The sequence below is a fragment of the Anoplophora glabripennis genome, unplaced genomic scaffold (assembly GCF_000390285.2).
Source record: "Anoplophora glabripennis isolate ALB-LARVAE unplaced genomic scaffold, Agla_2.0 scaffold771, whole genome shotgun sequence".
NCBI lineage: Eukaryota > Metazoa > Arthropoda > Insecta > Coleoptera > Cerambycidae > Anoplophora > Anoplophora glabripennis.
In genome coordinates, this window is record NW_019416852.1 from 73,316 (window position 1) to 90,766 (window position 17,451).

The following is a 17,451-nucleotide window of genomic DNA, read 5'->3' on the forward strand; positions in this document are numbered from 1 at the left end:
TCTGATGACATTTTTTTCCTTATGGCATAGAAAAAGTAGTATTTAGATGTGAAAACAGGCAGTCTAGTAATTGTGATGAAGCACTTACGTCTTCCTTTTCGAAAGCCAGTGTCGTGTAAGAGTTTCTGTAAACATTAGGGCAGCTAGAGGCTTTCAGTTTATATTTATGGATATTTAACATGGCGCCTCTGTATCCCATAGAATTTCTCCTAAATCGAATATTTTTCAAATAACTGTGATGAGGTGCTTGCTGTTGGTTTTTTGCTGACTTGGTGGAAAAACTCCTTAATAGGGGAACTTTGTTACTAACTTCGAGATATTTTTTTTGGTCGGTTTTCTTAAGATCTACAGGATCACCATTTTTTTGGAGTTCATCAGTCTTTTTTAGTTTCATTGAGAATCTCAGAGGTACTCGAGTTTGTACAGCAGAAGCATCGTTTGTTAGAGCTGGTAGACCTTTATCTGAGATGCTTTTGCAGTTCAGAAGATTGGGATAGTTTTCTAATATAATATTGTACAACTGCTTGTTCTCGCTTACTTGTTTCAATACTTCTAAGGGCACCTAAATATTGAAACAGAATTAATTAAAGGTACTGAGATAATGATTATTATCATCTTACCGTTTCATTTTGCTTTAGAAAGGTAGGTAAATCTATAGCTGAGAAAAATCTTTCCTTTTGGGATAGGTCAGGACATGTGTCCACATTTTGGAGCAAGTATTGCGTGTCACCTCCATTTTTTAATGTCTCTTTGAGGTCTTGGATGCTGATAGAACTTTTTCGTGATGAAGCGCATGATGGGGTTTTGTTTAATTTTTTTGCTTTCTTGTCTCTAAAAATATTCCTTATAATATTTAATTAAGTATATTAATAATTAAAAACAAATTTATGGTAATGGATGGTATAAGTAAATAATTATTACTTTACTAGAGCAACAAACTAGTTACTACAAAAAAGTAAATATTTTATTATCTTTTATTCCATTATATTGGAGCCATTTTCATGAAAAACGTATTGATTTACCATTTTTTGTCATCTCTAAACTGAATACAGGGATCTTATTAAAACCCCTGTATTGAGAAGTTACCACAGTTATGTCTATTATGAATCCAAAATAGCTGTCGCGGTCGGTTAAAGTATTAATTTTGATATACAGGCTGTTACAAATTCGCTTCTCACTACAGGGATCTCGGAAACGGTAAGAGGTATAATACGAAGTAGCTTAAATGGGGGCAAAGTTGCGTAATCAGGGGACCAACATTATGCCTCTAAAAAAATCAAGGCTAACATAATTAGTTTTCGAAATATTTGAAAAAAAACGAAAGTTTGGAAATCCGATTTTGTGTCATTTCAGCTTTGTTTGAGGTGATATTGAAAAACGAAGAACACTTTCTCATGGCCACTTTTTGCCCTCTATCGAATGGCATAATCAATTTTTATATGTAACGTTTCGTCTCTCCAGGACCATCATCAACTTGATTTTTTTTAAATCCGACCCTAGAAATTTTATTACATTTTTTGCAAGCCTACATGATCCCCAATACTGTACTGCTTCAGCCCGAACCAGATTCAGACGTTTTGTCCCGAAAAATTCATCTTCAGTGTATTCGTTCCAAATTTATATAAATTTTTTATTTAGACGTCTTTGTTTATTGAATTATCGTACACTGTAAGTGTCGTTAGACCCTGTGAAATCCATCTAGTTATTTAAACTTCTTCTTTTTTCAATATCACCTCAAACAAAGCTGAAATGAAACAAAAACTAATTTCAAAATTTCGGTTTTTTCAAATATTTCGAAAACTAATCATGTTAGCCTTGATTTTTTAGAGGCATAATGTTCCAAATCCCATAAATATTTAACCCAATGATATCCCCACCTATTAAGCCCATGAACCCGAACCCCAATAACCCCATAACCCCATAACCCCATAATCAAGGGAATAAATCATAGGCAAGCTGTATTATTGAAAAACATCACATAGCTGAGGGCTCCTTGAAAAGCAAGTACACAAACCCAAAAAATTCCCATAACCCTATAACCCCATAACAAATAAATCATAGGCAATCTGTATTATGGCTAAACGTTAACGTGATTGAGGATTTCTTAAAAACCTATGCACTCAAACCCTAAAAACCCCATGACCCTACAATTCATAACCACACGATTCACTAACCACAACTTCATTACCTTGTACTTTGATCTCATTCACCAAAGAACCGAGTGTTACAGTAGATCTAGTTTTTTTTATAACTTTAATTGGTAGGACTGCCGGCATTGGCATTACTCGACGTACTCGTACACCACGAGGTGGTTGCGCGATCGGATTTCGTGCATCATAAAGAGCTCATAAGAGCTTTTGAAAAAAAAAATTATAATTTGTAGGACAGACCGTACTATAAATCAATAAAACTATCATTATGGATTTCATAGGATTATGAAAGTTTTTGGGTTTGAGTACTTGGGTTTTCAAGAAATCCTCGACTATGTGATGCTTTTTATTTTCAATAATACAGACTGCCTATGATTTATTCCCTTGGTTATGGGGTTATAAGGTTATAGGGTTATTAGGTTTTGTGTTCATGGGTTTATTAGGTTGGGATATCATTGGGTTTTAATGTTTAGCGTTGGAAGCTCGAGTCTTAAGGTTATATCGTTCTTTTTTTGAGGTTATGAAAAATCCTGAGGTGTTGGGGTTAAATGGACCTCGGATTCGGATTAAGCGACCCAAAAAACGTATAATAAACATGGGCTGACCTCTGGGTCCAAAAATCGATTTTTTTGTGTGTGCCTATGTTTTATTAATAATATTATTAATTAATTATTAGGTCCCCTGATTACGCAACTTTGTCCCCATTTAAGCTAGATTGTATCTCTTACCGTTTTCGAGATCCCTGTAGTGAGAAGCGAATTGGTAACAGCCTGTATATTTTAGTGTTTTTCTTCTATGAAAAAAGTTGATGAATTAATTCATGAAAACTTCGTGTAGTTGTTCATAAATACGTCGTTCAATGTAAAATAGTTATAACAAAATTAGCCTTGCGTGTATGTTAATTTATTAATAAAATTTAATTCTAATCAAATTTATCATATTTTATCAATAAAGTGTAAATATGCTATCGTTTAAAGTTATATAATATTATATCGTCATTTTATTGAGTTGAGTTTTTTCTTTAACATTTAACATGTTCTTTATACAGGTTCGGAAAGTCCCCATGGTACATCGGCCGTTACGTGAGAGCGATAAAGTATGTCATACAAATCCGTGCGATAGACAAGGATGGTTACATTGAAGACGTTTCATAATCTGAATAGTCAGTCCCACTTCTAACCCGAAACGGGCGGTGACTATTCAGATTATGAAACGTCTTCACTATAGCCATCCTCGTCTATCGCACGGATTTCTTTACTTTACTTTGTCGCTCTCATGTAAAGGCAGATGGACCGTGTGGATTTTCCAGCCCTGTATATTGGTAAAACTTTCCAGATATACAGGGTGTTAAAAAAAGAGTGTAAAATATTTAAGGAGGTAATAGTATGAACCAAAATAAGCAGAAAAGTCCCAATAAACATGTGTCCGCAAAGTAACGGTTGCGGAGATATGGAATGTTTTATGTTTTTTAACCCCTTTTTTATTTTGCAAAAACGTTGTGTATTTTCTTATAATAAGTGGTTGATGTTTAGTGAAATAAACAGTACGTATTTGACAGTTGTTCTCAGTGCACAAGTTTTCTTTCGCTATGGCTGGTTACTCTAACGCAGAATTAACAGACATGCATTTCATGTATGGTCGTGCTAATGGGAACGCCACCGAAGCGCGACGTCTTTATGTTGACGCTTATCCANACTCTACGAAATTTTATAACCACTCACAACTATTACTTCTGTTCATACGCGCGAGTCAGGTGTAGCTCGAGCAGCGGTCGCCTTTGTAGTGATTTAAGATTTTAAGAAGCAGGTATAGGGAATTTGACCCTAATAGTAATGGATTCTGAGACTTGGGATATTACTCTAGCCAATCCAACAGTAAAAATTACCAAATGAGAAACTTTATTTTTTGACTTTTGGCCAGTTTTTTGGGATTCTGCCCCACTGTGTGACGTAAACAATTTCCAACAGTAAACATGACGGTAAGCAAAAGTTAGAAAATTTTCGTAGAAAATCTATGAAAATTTGAGATTTTATTGGTATCTGTTTAATGCAACTATGAGAATCCTATAGATAGTAAAATAGAAAGTAAATATACAGTGTGGTCTCAAAGTTGAGTCATTTATTTTAACAGCTGGTAGAACTAAAAAGAAGTCAATTTACCAAAAATCGTTTATATAAAAGTGGTCAAATACAGCAATTATTAACAATAATTATTTTAAAAAATTGAAATTTAAAAACTTTCTAATACAAACCTGATTTATCGTCATTTTCGAACACTCCGTTGTAAAAACATAAATTGTTTGTTTACTACTGACACTGAATATGTTTCTTTTTTGTAGTTGCACGGTCTTGAATACACTTTTCGATTTGACAGTGCTAAATAATTCGTACAGTAGTGCGTGATATTATTTTTGATTTGTGAGTATTTTGTGCAATAAAAATGGCACATGTTTATGAAAACAATGAACTAGTGGACTTAATATTAACTTACAAGGAGTATCAACAAAATGCAGCCGCAACATTTCGCTTGTACGCGGAAAGGTTTCCTTTACAAAATTATCCGGCTCCGTGGATGTTCGTCAGGATGTCAGATGTCAGGATATTTAAAGGAACAACGAGAAGGTTACACTGGAAGACCTCCTCCACGCGAAATGATGGAGATCGTGGAAGAAATTTTTACAAACATCCACGGAGCCGGATGATTTCGTAAAGGAAACCTTTCCGCGTAGAAGCGAAATGTTGCGGCTGCATTTTGTTGATACTCCTTGTAAGTTAATATTAAGTCCACTAGTTCATTGTTTTCATAAACATGTGCCATTTTTATTGCACAAAACACTCACAAATCAAAAATAATATCACGCACTACTGTACGAATTATTTAGCACTGTCAAATCGAAAAGTGTATTCAAGACCGTGCAACTACAAAAAAAAAACATATTCAGTGTCAGTAGTAAACAAACAATTTATGTTTTTACAACGGAGTGTTCGAAAATGACGATAAATCAGGTTTGTATTAGAAAGTTTTTAAATTTCAATTTTTTAAAATAATTATTGTTAATAATTGCTGTATTTGACCACTTTTATATAAACGATTTTTGGTAAATTGACTTCTTTTTAGTTCTACCAGCTGTTAAAATAAATGACTCAACTTTGAGACCACACTGTATATTTACTTTCTATTTTACTACCTATAGGATTCTCATAGTTGCATTAAACAGTTACCAATAAAATCTCAAATTTTCATAGATTTTCTACGAAAATTTTCTAACTTTTGCTTACCGTCATGTTTACTGTTGGAAATTGTTTACGTCACACAGTGGGGCAGAATCCCAAAAAACTGGCCAAAAGTCAAAAAATAAAGTTTCTCATTTGGTAATTTTTACTGTTGGATTGGCTAGAGTAATATCCCAAGTCTCAGAATCCATTACTATTAGGGTCAAATTCCCTATACCTGCTTCTTAAAATCTTAAATCACTACAAAGGCGACCGCTGCTCGAGCTACACCTGACTCGCGCGTATGAACAGAAGTAATAGTTGTGAGTGGTTATAAAATTTCGTAGAGTTCACCGATTTATCTCTAACAAAATGGAATCAACTCATAAATGTACGTAGATTATGAATATGTAGGTTAAAATACTCAATATTTTTACAAAAAATAGTAATTGGCTACCAAACTTATAGACCAGGCGGTATCTGTTTTGGTTTGGGTGAATCGTATATCCACGGAGATTTTTGGCTTTTTGGCTTTAAAATATCACTAGAAATGAAAATTTTTCTATGCGCATAAAAAAAACATGGGCTTAACTTTTGACGGCACAATATGTTAAAAAATTGGAAATATGTCATATTTTTCTTCCTATTTATTTATGTATCTTTTTAAGAGTTGATTTTAGGCGAAAATGGAAGAGGAAAAAAATGTTTGTAATTAAATTTTTTACAATACATGACTGGTTACAAATCGAATGAATCATGATTATTATNGCCTGCTTGGAAATGGACGGAGGGCACTTTGAACATCTTCTGTAACTTTGTTTTTTGTTTGTTAAAAGCTTCCTTTGTCGGTTTATTCCTAATAAAATAAAATGTTTGAAAAACGAATAGTGGTCCATATCTCCGCAACCGTTACTTTGCGGACCCATGTTTATTAAGACTTTTCTGCTTATTTTGGTTCATACTATTTCCTCCTGAAATATTTTACACTCTTTTTTTAACGCCCTGTATAATAGGGAGCGTTATATGTATAGGAAGTGTACTGTCAATTATTTGCATTAATTCTGCGCGATAGTGGGTTTAAAAGTTCCTGTTTATGTGTCTTTGTATTTACTCTTGATAATTTTCTATTTAATTATAAATTTATTTAATAATATTACCACATGAATAAATTAATTATATTTATACCACAGTAGTAAACACAGGCCAATTCTAATTAATATTAGTGAACTTGTATATTTTTAAAATCAATGCATTTTTTTACTTTTCATTAAATTATAAACTTACTCTGTTTCATTTATCCAATCCGGATCCCTCATCAGCATTCCGCATACGCACATATTAGCGAAAAGTCCCGCCACGATCAACAGCGTGCCTCTCCATCCAAACTCGAAGAGCAAACAAGTAGAGAGAGGCGAGAAAACCACGGTCCCGAAACCGGTGCCACTAGCCGCCAAACCTAAGGCCACGGTTCTTCGTTTCTCGAACCAAAATGCGATCGAAACGACGGCGGTAACGAAACAAAGCCCTAAACCGAGACCTCCTATGATCCCAAATGTTATGTACATGACACCTATTGACTTGGCGTAGGAGCTGAGGACGAACCCCACGGTGCAGATCAGGCCTCCGACCACCGTCATCGACTGGCACCCGTATTTGTCCACTAGGGCACTTCCGATTGGACCTAGAAGTTTTTTGACAATTTAGCAGTGCCTGATGGTAAACTTTTAGACGTAGGTAGTATTTTTCTGTACTCTCTTACCTGCAATCAGGGGAATGGCCATGAAAAGGCTCCCTATCCAAGAAGTGGCCGATTTGGAGGCTTTGAATTCGTGCAAGAATTCTATGAACAGCAACCCGAAAGTGAACCCCACTCCGTCGGATATCATATTGATATAGAAACAGGCCAGTACCACTAGCCAACCCCAGCCCCCGTCGGGAATCCGGGGTTTCATCTCGGCCACATAGAGACTGATTTCGGAGGAAATAATCGACTCCTTCCTCTGAAACCGCCTGTCGATGTGGAGCTTGTGCTCTTCTTCATCTTCCAAGGACTCCATGCTTGGTGCCACTTGAGATATGGTCACCAGCGGGGCAACACGATTTTGATTGGTGCTGCTCATATTTGGTAAAGATTTTACCACTTCAGATAATGTGCAATTTGTAATCGAGCTTGCTCCAAATTTTAGACCGAGTCCTCAGTCTCAGCCTGGGATCGCTCCTGCTTTGTTTCTTGTAGAAAAAAGTGCACAGACTTTGATTTCTCATCAAGAATCGGTGTGGTGGCACTAGGAACTACCTCTTCTAACACCTTGGCAGGTTATCTGAAACAGCGAATCTTAATAGGTTTAGTACTTTGCTTTAGTTAAGTGTTAATGTGTTTACCATCTTCTACATGTTGTCTCATAAAACTAGCTTACAATGACCAATGTGGGGAACTAATACTGGGTAATAATGTAAATATATCAGCACTATTTATACCTAAAGATAAAATATTTACGATTATGTAGTATGTAGCAAGTAGGATTTTGCTCATATCGTTTAGCTGATAAGGCGTTAGATTTTGATAAACAAAGTAGTTGTAATAAGGACGTGCACAGAAATTAATGAATATGTGTGCTATGATGTACATTGTCTGGCATACAGGGTGTTTAGCGAAAACGGTTATATATTTTTTGCAGATTAAACAAATTTTAGCTTCATTCATATAAATTATACGGAAATATAAGAGTTTTGTTAAGTTTTGTATACATTTATTGAAATCTAACAATTTTTATTATATTTGCATTCGCAAAAGAGCAGTTGTACAGAAAAACATTTTATTAATGATATAAGTAGTCGAGAAGGAACTGTTTGTAAAAAATCTTTTCTAATCTTATCAAAATATTTATATTTGATTTGTTATTTTTAAAGATAAAAATTTATTACGTGACTGTAAATATATCAAAAAATATTATTTAACATAATTATCAAGGTCTCTATTAATATTAACAGTGTTCAACTATAAATAGTGTCTGAAAGACTTTTTGCAGAATATTTGTTTAGTAAAGTTTATTGGAAAAATTTTTAACTTAACATATTATATAACTAACATAATAATTATGACAATGATAATGTGGTAAACAACTACTTTGAGGGCTAAGTATCCCGTCCACCATTGAATTTCACCCTCAATATCTCCTAGTAACAGACCAGTTCCGAAGTTATTCTCTCATCATAGGTGAGACGATTAACGAACTATTTAACTAACTGGATGTTTATTAATCGACAAAATTTGATATTACAAAATATACAGTTCTCTAAAGAATATATACAGGGTGCTTTTATTAAGCAACTGATGGTCTGCATGCTTATTTTTTCGAGAAAATTAACTATAAATGTAAGCCGAACCTGTGCATCTTGTGCACGTGCACAGCCAAAATGCTTCGGACTCGCTATGATGTGTAAAGCGCTACTCTAATTGGCCGACGTTTCACGTGACTTTAATATAATGCTTTCTGATCAAGAATTAGCAGATATGGTCTTAATGTACGGAGAATGTCGGTACAATTTAAATGAGACTTTTCGTTTGTATGCGGTCCGTTACTGTAACAGGCGACAACATAACAGTAGAACAGTGCAAAAGGCAGTTCAAAGGTAACGGGATACTGCAAACGGACATTCCTGACATATGAAGGTCGTGAGAAAAGCCGCAACATATTTTTGACAATGAAGAAAACACCATAAACCTCGCTGAGGAAGATCCGAGGCGCAGTACTCGCGACATAACAATTATTATACCTCTATCATGTATAGTCTTTCCGATCTCAATTGAAGAACCAAGAGGTTGGCCGTATGTACCAGGTTCGGTCGCTGACACATCAACTCAGCACTGAAATATTTGAAAAACTTGTTCCCATATTTATTTAGCCATACCCATATCGGGTCGAACTAAACGTAGAAGTGGTAGAAATGTACACGCCTGATGGTTGAAGAATGCGCGTACACAGACAGGCGAACTGGGAGACTGGGCACTAAATCTCAACTGTTGACAAGGGGTTGACAATTTGCCTAGCAGTGCAGTGCAGCAATGCGGAATTTGGTATGATTCAGGTAATTTTAATTTATTATAGGCACCTTACCTTCTAATTACAATTGCGAAAGGGATATTTTGTTTACTAATATTATTACAACATGATATTTTGGAGACCATTTGAAACGGAACAAAATTGTATAGGGACGCCTATGAAACTCATTAAATTTTATTGCTAGGCGTTTTTATACATGTTCAACTGACTTTGGAAAGACTATACAAAGGGTTCGGGCTTTAAATAACAATGATTTTCAGCCCTGCACGGAATTTTGCCAGTGGTTTCGACATCAAATAGCACACCATCCGGATTTTACAAGCAAGGTGCTTTTTACGGATGAATGTTGTTGCACTAAAGACGGCATACTAAATTTTCACAACATTCACTATTGGTGTAATGCAAATCCTCACGTTGTACAAAGATCTCGATTCCAGCAACAGTTTTCAGTAAATGTGACATTTCAGAAACACCCTGTATAACTATATAGTAGATAAATCGTATTTCACTTTAATAATTTGAATGCTTTTTCTCGTACTTAGTTAGATTTCAATTGAAATTTTAGCATAACTGAAAGCCATGTCTAATTTCAATATTTTTAATATTCAGTGTACTTTTTAAATGCTCAAAGTTCAAATTATATGTTAAATAAAAACTCACCACTTTATATGACAAAGCACTGTGTAGAGTAACACATTTTTAGACTACTGTAATTTTTAAAGTGCACTTATTTAATTGTAAGCTTACTTCACATAATATGTCTGTATAGTGGATAATCCAGAAGTCAAAAAGTAAATAAATACCGTTGTTCTTATTTCTGGTGATGCAATACAGAATACAGCTTGTGGTGCTTTGTAATCCACCAACTCGCGTTAATTGTTTCATTTATCGTTATTAGCGCTTGCTTATATTTATCGCCGTCTAATATCTAAAGATTAAGTAGGTACTGTTTAGTTGGAATCCGGTATGTACTGGGTGATACAAATTTCTATGAACAACTGTTGCATGTGATACTTTTGTTAAAATGAGGTCGTTGTCAAGTTTTTTATAATTATTATTTCCGAAAGATTTGAATAAAATAATCGTATTGAATACGTACACGGAAAAAATGCCTCGTTACATGTTCCATTTTGTGCAAAAAAAACCGGTCATAATTGTATATAACCATGTGTATTTTCGTATAAAAAGTATATTACTTTTATTGCAGCAAAATCTGATATTATTCCATTGACTTTTTTAATAGAAACTAATAAATAAAAGAATATATCTGAGAACGCTAATGTTGTTGGCTGCATTTGTGACATATGTTTTCTGACCTCAAAACCTACATTTTTGTATAAAAAAAGCCTCAGAGTAAAAAATTCCGTCTTTGTATGTCTAATTTTCCTGGACTATTATTATATTAGATTAGTGTTGTTCTCGGTGTCCATCCTGGTTTTGAATAATTATTACCTATACAAAACAAATAGAATAAATGGATTTGCTTGAAGAAACTGAAAGACATCAATACCGTGTCGTAATTTGTTATTTGTTGGCACTTATTCTCTGCAAAATGTTAAGTGATATGTGGAGACATAGAAAGCTGTAATCATTCTTAAGTGTTTTCCAAATATATTTGTTGACAGGACTTGAATACTATTTGTATTTTATTTCAAGATTGTGTTATTTTATTCCTATAGTTCAGTGTATTGTTTTTGTAATTATAATCATTGTTTAAATATAATTTATATGAGTAACAATTTATGGTATATATTTTTTCAAGACCCTAAGATAATTTCTTGAAAATTTGTAAATGACTCACAGTGGCCTGTGGGTCATCCCAAAAAGCTGGCCAAAAGTCAAAATCTTTAAAAATCGATCTGAAATTTGTTACTCGGGGGTTTTTGGGGTCGCTGATAACGAATTTGGAGTCAGAATTACAAAATTCAATGTGGAAGATTTAATATAGTCATATCAGAAGTAGAAATATTTTGTAAATAAGGATTTTTCGAGTAGATTAAGAATTAAAAGATTATGAAATTCAAAATTTCACATTTATCAAGCATGAAGATGTAAAAATGACAAATGACATATTAGACTATTCATATAAATCGTTAAATAAGTATCGGGAGTAATTTATTTGAATCCCGTGCCAAAGTTGTAATATAAAATTCCAGTTTCCAAGAAAAGAATCATCATCAGATGAAAAATCTTCATTTGTATTTGTAGCATCCGTCGAATCTTCTGAAGTTGAGACAATTTTGTCTTTATCTGCAATCTTCCCATGTCTTACATCGTCCAGAGAAGGCGAAATTCATTTTACTCTACATTTTACAAAAACTTATACAAAAGTTGTTAGGCACTTATAGGCAGCTGATTTTTTTTTTTAGTTTACAGATAATAGTTTTGTCTTTTTTGTCCCATAAGTTAAATGACAGAATTCTGCAGAATTATTAAACTTTTTTCTTCAAAACTAAAATATTATTTCATTTTATAACGTAAAATTCACATAATAGTCCAGACGGTATCTGTTTCAAAAAGTCATATTTGGGTGAATCGTATATCCATGGAGATATTTGGCTTTTTGGCTTTCAAATATCAGTAGAAATGAAAATTTTTCTATGCGCATAAAAAAAACGTGGGCTTAACTTTTGGAGGCACAATTTGTTAAAAAAATTGGAAAAATGTCATATTTTTCTTCCTATTTAATTATGTATCTTTAAGAGTTGATTTTAGGCGAAAATGGAAGAGGAAAAAAATGTTTGTAATTAAATTTTTTACAATACATGACTGGTTACAAATCGAATGAATCATGATTATTATGGTAAAAATAGAAAAAATCACAAAAATGGGGTTAAAAACGATACTTATTAGGGAATTTTTTTGGTGTATTTAAATTGGGTGTAGGACCTTTATACTTGGCTCAAGAAAATTTCATGTTATGTAGAATCATCACACCAAATTTCATCAAAATCGGTTCGATAGATAATTTTGCAATCCAGATTTTGAAAAAAAATTTGCAAATCTTCAAAATTTTGCACATCGAAAACCAAGGCCCTTAGATACTTGAAAATTTAATCACATATAGAACGGCTCTCAGGCTTTCAAACTTTTTTTGAAAAATTCGAATCCGTCAATTAGGAGAGCTCTGGCGCTTGTTTAAACATTGGTCGAATTTTTATACCTATAAACAATTAGAACTTTGTGAATATTCAATCAAATCAAAATTTTTAAAGCAGGTTTTAAAAGTTCTTGGAAAGACGCTTCTTTAAAAAAAAAAGCAGATCGATTGATCAATTAGTTACGTAGTTATAGACGATTCAATTTCGAGCAGGTCGAAGCGGCCGCGCTCTCTGCTTCCCCACCACCACCACCACCCGTACGATTTTATTAAATTTCTCGCTTGCATGCAATTATTAACAATAATTATTTTAAAAAATTGAAATTTAAAAACTTTCTAATACAAACCTGATTTATCGTCATTTTCGAATACTCCGTTGTAAAAACATAAATTGTTTGTTTACTACTGACACTGAATATGTTTCTTTTTTGTAGTTGCACGGTCTTGAATACACTTTTCGATTTGACAGTGCTAAATAATTCGTACAGTAGTGCGTGATATTATTTTTGATTTGTGGGTGTTTTGTGCAATAAAAATGGCACATGTTTATGAAAACAATGAACTAGTGGACTTAATATTAACTTACAAGGAGTATCAACAAAATGCAGCCGCAACATTTCGCTTGTACGCGGAAAGGTTTCCTTTACAAAATTATCCGGCTCCGTGGATGTTCGTCAGGATGTCAGATGTCAGGATATTTAAAGAAACAACGAGAAGGTTACACTGGAAGACCTCCTCCACGCGAAATGATGGAGATCGTGGAAGAAATTTTTACAAACATCCACGGAGCCGGATGATTTCGTAAAGGAAACCTTTCCGCTTACAAGCGACATACTCTGGCTGCATTTTGTTGACACACCCTGTAAGTTAATATTATGTCCACTATTTCATTGTGCTTATAAACATGTGCCATTTTTATTGCACAAAACACCCACAAACCAAAAATAATATCACGTACTATTGTACGAATTATTTAACACTGTCAAATCGAAAAGCGTATACTCAAAATCGTACAACTACAAAAAAAGTCGTACCCAGTATCAGTATTAAACAAACAATTTATGTTTTTACAACGGAGTAGTCGAAAATGACAATAAATCAGGCTTGTATTATAATTTTTAAATTTCATTTTTTTTAAATAATTGTTAATAATTGCTTTGTTTGACCACTTTTATATAAACGATGTTTGCTAAATCGATTTTTTTTATGAATTCTACCAGCTGTTAAAATAAATGTCTCAACTTTGAGAACACCCTGTATTTAACAAAGTTGTAGTTAAGTTAAATACAACACTTACAATTTGTTGGTATTGCGTGACAAATTATTGTAATCATAATATGTTCTACGTATAGTTGTATAGTTCGTATGTTAAAATTATAGTCACAGTTCTAAATTGTCTAAATTTTTTATTTTCGATTGTATGATGCAAAAAGGAGACGCCAAAAATATTTAATTTTGAATGCCTAAAAAGTCATCTCCCATTTTAATATTACTTTGAGAAATTTCAGTTAAACATAATAAACAAAAAAATAATTATGCTAGTCCAAGAGGATCCCTGCGTCACTTTCTTGGTATTAACCGCATTCGACACCCAAGGTAGAAAGATAATAACGGCGTGGCGGCCACCGTTGATCAGATTGAAATGATATCGACTAGTTAAAAACAACGTAGCAAAGAAAAATGTTTTATTTAAATTCTATCTCAAGAAATATCGTGCGGACTATATTTATTCACATTATTTTAGAAGTGTATTTATACAAAATTTCACTTACGGAAGCCTCTTTCAAATGATGATGATACTAATTATTATTTGTTACCAGTTTTTGCCGAAGTTCTGAAAAAACTAATAAAAATATTCGTTATCGTGGTTCATTAGACATTAATTAATACAATCTAATCTCTACATTACTACATTTTTATCGATTTGTTAATCGTTAATATAAACTTCCTTAAAATAGATAAAGACATTTATCTTCCTGGGAAAAATTGATCACCGAGCCCTATACGGATTTTTATTTATTTTTAGATGCGGTTTCTTACTTTGCTATGGTATACTACTACTGATCAATATCCCTGACATTAATGTGGGGTGGATATTTCTGGTATCCACTGGATATTAATATTAATGCATGCGGTACGTTGCTGGTATAATGAATATGGTGGGTAAATACGAGTATTGGTCCCATTTGTTAACATATGTTATCTAATAGTGTTAGAGGTAGTGTACTTTAAAAATATCACATGACTAGTTGTAATAAGTTAATATGTTGTAAGAATTATTGTAGCACCAAAAGTAAAATGAGAAATGATCAATGTTATGCAACCAACTATGCTTTTAATATAAAAATTTCTTTTAGGTTTGTGGATATTTACTACTAAAATAAGAAACATAATTATTTTGTTAATAGTAAACGAATAAAAGATATTATTTTTAAATAAAATATGTCATTGCTCCTAGTTTCACTGTTAAAAAATAAATAAGTAAAAATACATATATTCAGTGTCTTATTTTTTAATTTTAGTAAATTTTCCACATTGTTCTGTACCGTAAATCTAAAAATATTAGCACAGTCACGATTTTGATACATTTACACATATGAAACAAGAAAAATCTTATAAATTTAATGTATACAATTATTTTTAGTCCAAACAAGATGGAAAACTAAATATGCGTAATACTAGTAAATCTTCCTATCACAACATTTATTAATGAAACTGCAATTTACATAACGATTATTAAAATGTTTACCTCACAGTACTAACCTGTCATGTCATATATCCCCCTTCGCCCCGAAAATATATTTTTTTCGCCTGTCGCACCACTTAACGATCTCAAGCTGGCAATAAACACAACAATTATGATCGATGAACAGTGTCAGCAGCCTTCCTTTTTTAATTACGACTCTAATGGCAAATTTTATTAATAGCAGAATGATTTTACTGGTGGCAAATCTTTTTATAGAGTTTCAGACGGTCCAAAATCGCCTACACGCCGTCTTGCTTGAGGATATAATTGCTCTTGGTCTGAAAATATTCCTAGATATTCATCGAGATTATCTTTTTAAAGATGTTAGGTTTGAAACTGTTCTTAAAGCATTCAGCTTTTATATTGAATGTTACTTGTAATAATGTTTAATTCAATGAGTTGGTAAACAGTAGATATATACAGGGTGTTCCTAAATAAGTGTCGCCACGGAAAACTGTAAATTCCCCTTGAAAAGAAAAACATATTTTTCCTCTTCCATTTTTCTCTCCGAGCTTTTGTGTAAAATTCATTGGCGCTTCAGAATTTGTCACATGTCAATTTATCCAGTGGCGTAAAAGTTAGGGGGAAAAAACCATTACGATACCTTAAAATCTCCACCACTGGCACGTTCAATGAATTCGAGAAAAGTGCGAAAAAGTAGCTATTAATAGTGGTAATGCGTGTACAAAAATTCAGCCCTGTAGTTCAAACGGTTCCCAAGATATTGGCAAAAAATTTTTAAAAAATGAAAATTTTGACACTGTGTATCTCGAAAACGAAAACCCGGAGAGAAAAATGGAAGAGGAAAAGAATGTTTCTTTTTTCAAGAGGAATTTACAGTTTTCCGTTGCGGCACTTATTTAGGAACACCCTGTATATGCATTATTTATTGCATTTTTTATACGTTTGTATAGAAGTGAGCCAAAGAAAGAATTACGCTATCACGCTTTGGCTTTAATCGGAATTGGTCTTGATTTTGAATATTGATGTGAAAATGCTCTTTTGGACGGTTAATACATATGTCGACTGAGTTACGTCAGAATTAAAATATGGTTTTCAAGGCCAAAGTTGATTGTAATGCCACGGTAATTACTTCTGTTTAATAGGTTTGAAAATAAAATCATGTTTCTAAGATCAATTTTCAGGAATTGCGGAATTTGGGTAGACCTAGTCAAAATGTGTATCAGAAGAAACACAATTTAGGCCACAAATCAACTTTATTCATTTTTTAATAAAAAAAAACAGCATATTTTGCACAGAATTTCATTTCGCATCTGTTGGGATGGAAACAAGATCAAAACACAAATTAAGTTTTCGGAGAACGTCATAATGGTTTATTTTGGCAATTTCACCAAAAAACTTAAAAGTTCTACTTTATGGGCGCAATATTCAATTCTAAGAATGTATCTTAGTATTAATAATAATATACAGGGTGGTCCCGAGGTAATGGGCCAAAATTCATAGGTAGATTCCCCAAGTAAAAATATTAATACCTGTAGGTAGGTACTTAATTATAATTTAATGCAACAGCATTGGAAGTTTCAAAGCCAAATATCTCGAAAACGGTGCGAGATAGCTACTTTAATAAAGTACCTATACATTTTTTGTGTAAAAAAGTTGAAAAATAAGAATTTGTTACCAAAGATGAGATACCTTTAAGTAGAGAGTAGAGAAGTAAAAGAGTTATGTCGTTTTTAACACATTCAATCAACTGCAGCTAGCGCCCTCTATGAACTTTAACCAAAATGTGAACAGATTTCAATTCCTCTACTCAAAGAACTCCAATCCTCAAAATTTTGTGAGGATATTTGCATTTGTTACGGAATAAATTAAAGAAAACTGAAATAATATTTTACATTTAATACCCTGTATCTCTTTAACTATCAACTGTTGGACTAAGGTAAGTTCGGTTAAATCGCAATATTTTTTGCTTCGGGAATCTACCCATGAATTTTGGCCCATTACCTCGGGACCACCTTGTAGATATTGCCAAATATTTAAAACAGAATCCTAGCTACAGACCCATAAAAACTTTTACATCAAATGGCATCAATAAAATTAAAGAAACTGCAAATATATTTATCGACAAAAGTAAGTCATATATGTCCGTCGAGTGAAAAATATTTTAATTGTGCTAATTTATACTGTAAGTCGCATTAGTTATGGGCATATTCAGTAT

At 33.1% G+C, this 17,451-nt stretch overlaps 2 protein-coding genes across 6 annotated transcripts in view; both read right to left on the reverse strand.

The window, feature by feature from the left end:
• LOC108914030 (monocarboxylate transporter 14-like) overlaps positions 1-17,451 on the reverse strand; it is a 61,241-nt gene that overhangs the window by 12,798 nt on the left and 30,992 nt on the right. The window lies entirely within an intron of this gene.
• The window catches only part of LOC108914031 (monocarboxylate transporter 14-like), a 39,638-nt gene that overhangs the window by 1,827 nt on the left and 20,360 nt on the right, over positions 1-17,451 (reverse strand). For 2 of the 5 annotated variants that reach the window (XM_018719724.1, XM_018719725.1), the window contains exons 2-5: positions 7,122-7,683; positions 6,647-7,043; positions 621-831; positions 89-562 (exon numbers count right to left, since the gene is read on the reverse strand). In XM_018719724.1, coding sequence (XP_018575240.1) covers positions 89-562; positions 621-831; positions 6,647-7,043; positions 7,122-7,482 — 1,443 coding nt within the window. In that variant the 5' untranslated portion in view covers positions 7,483-7,683. Of the gene's footprint in view, positions 1-88; positions 563-620; positions 832-6,646; positions 7,044-7,121; positions 7,684-7,744; positions 7,795-14,298; positions 14,365-15,289; positions 15,312-17,451 lie in introns of those variants that run through there. The other 3 variants (XM_018719728.2, XM_018719727.2, XM_018719726.1) reach the window with 3 other exon arrangements.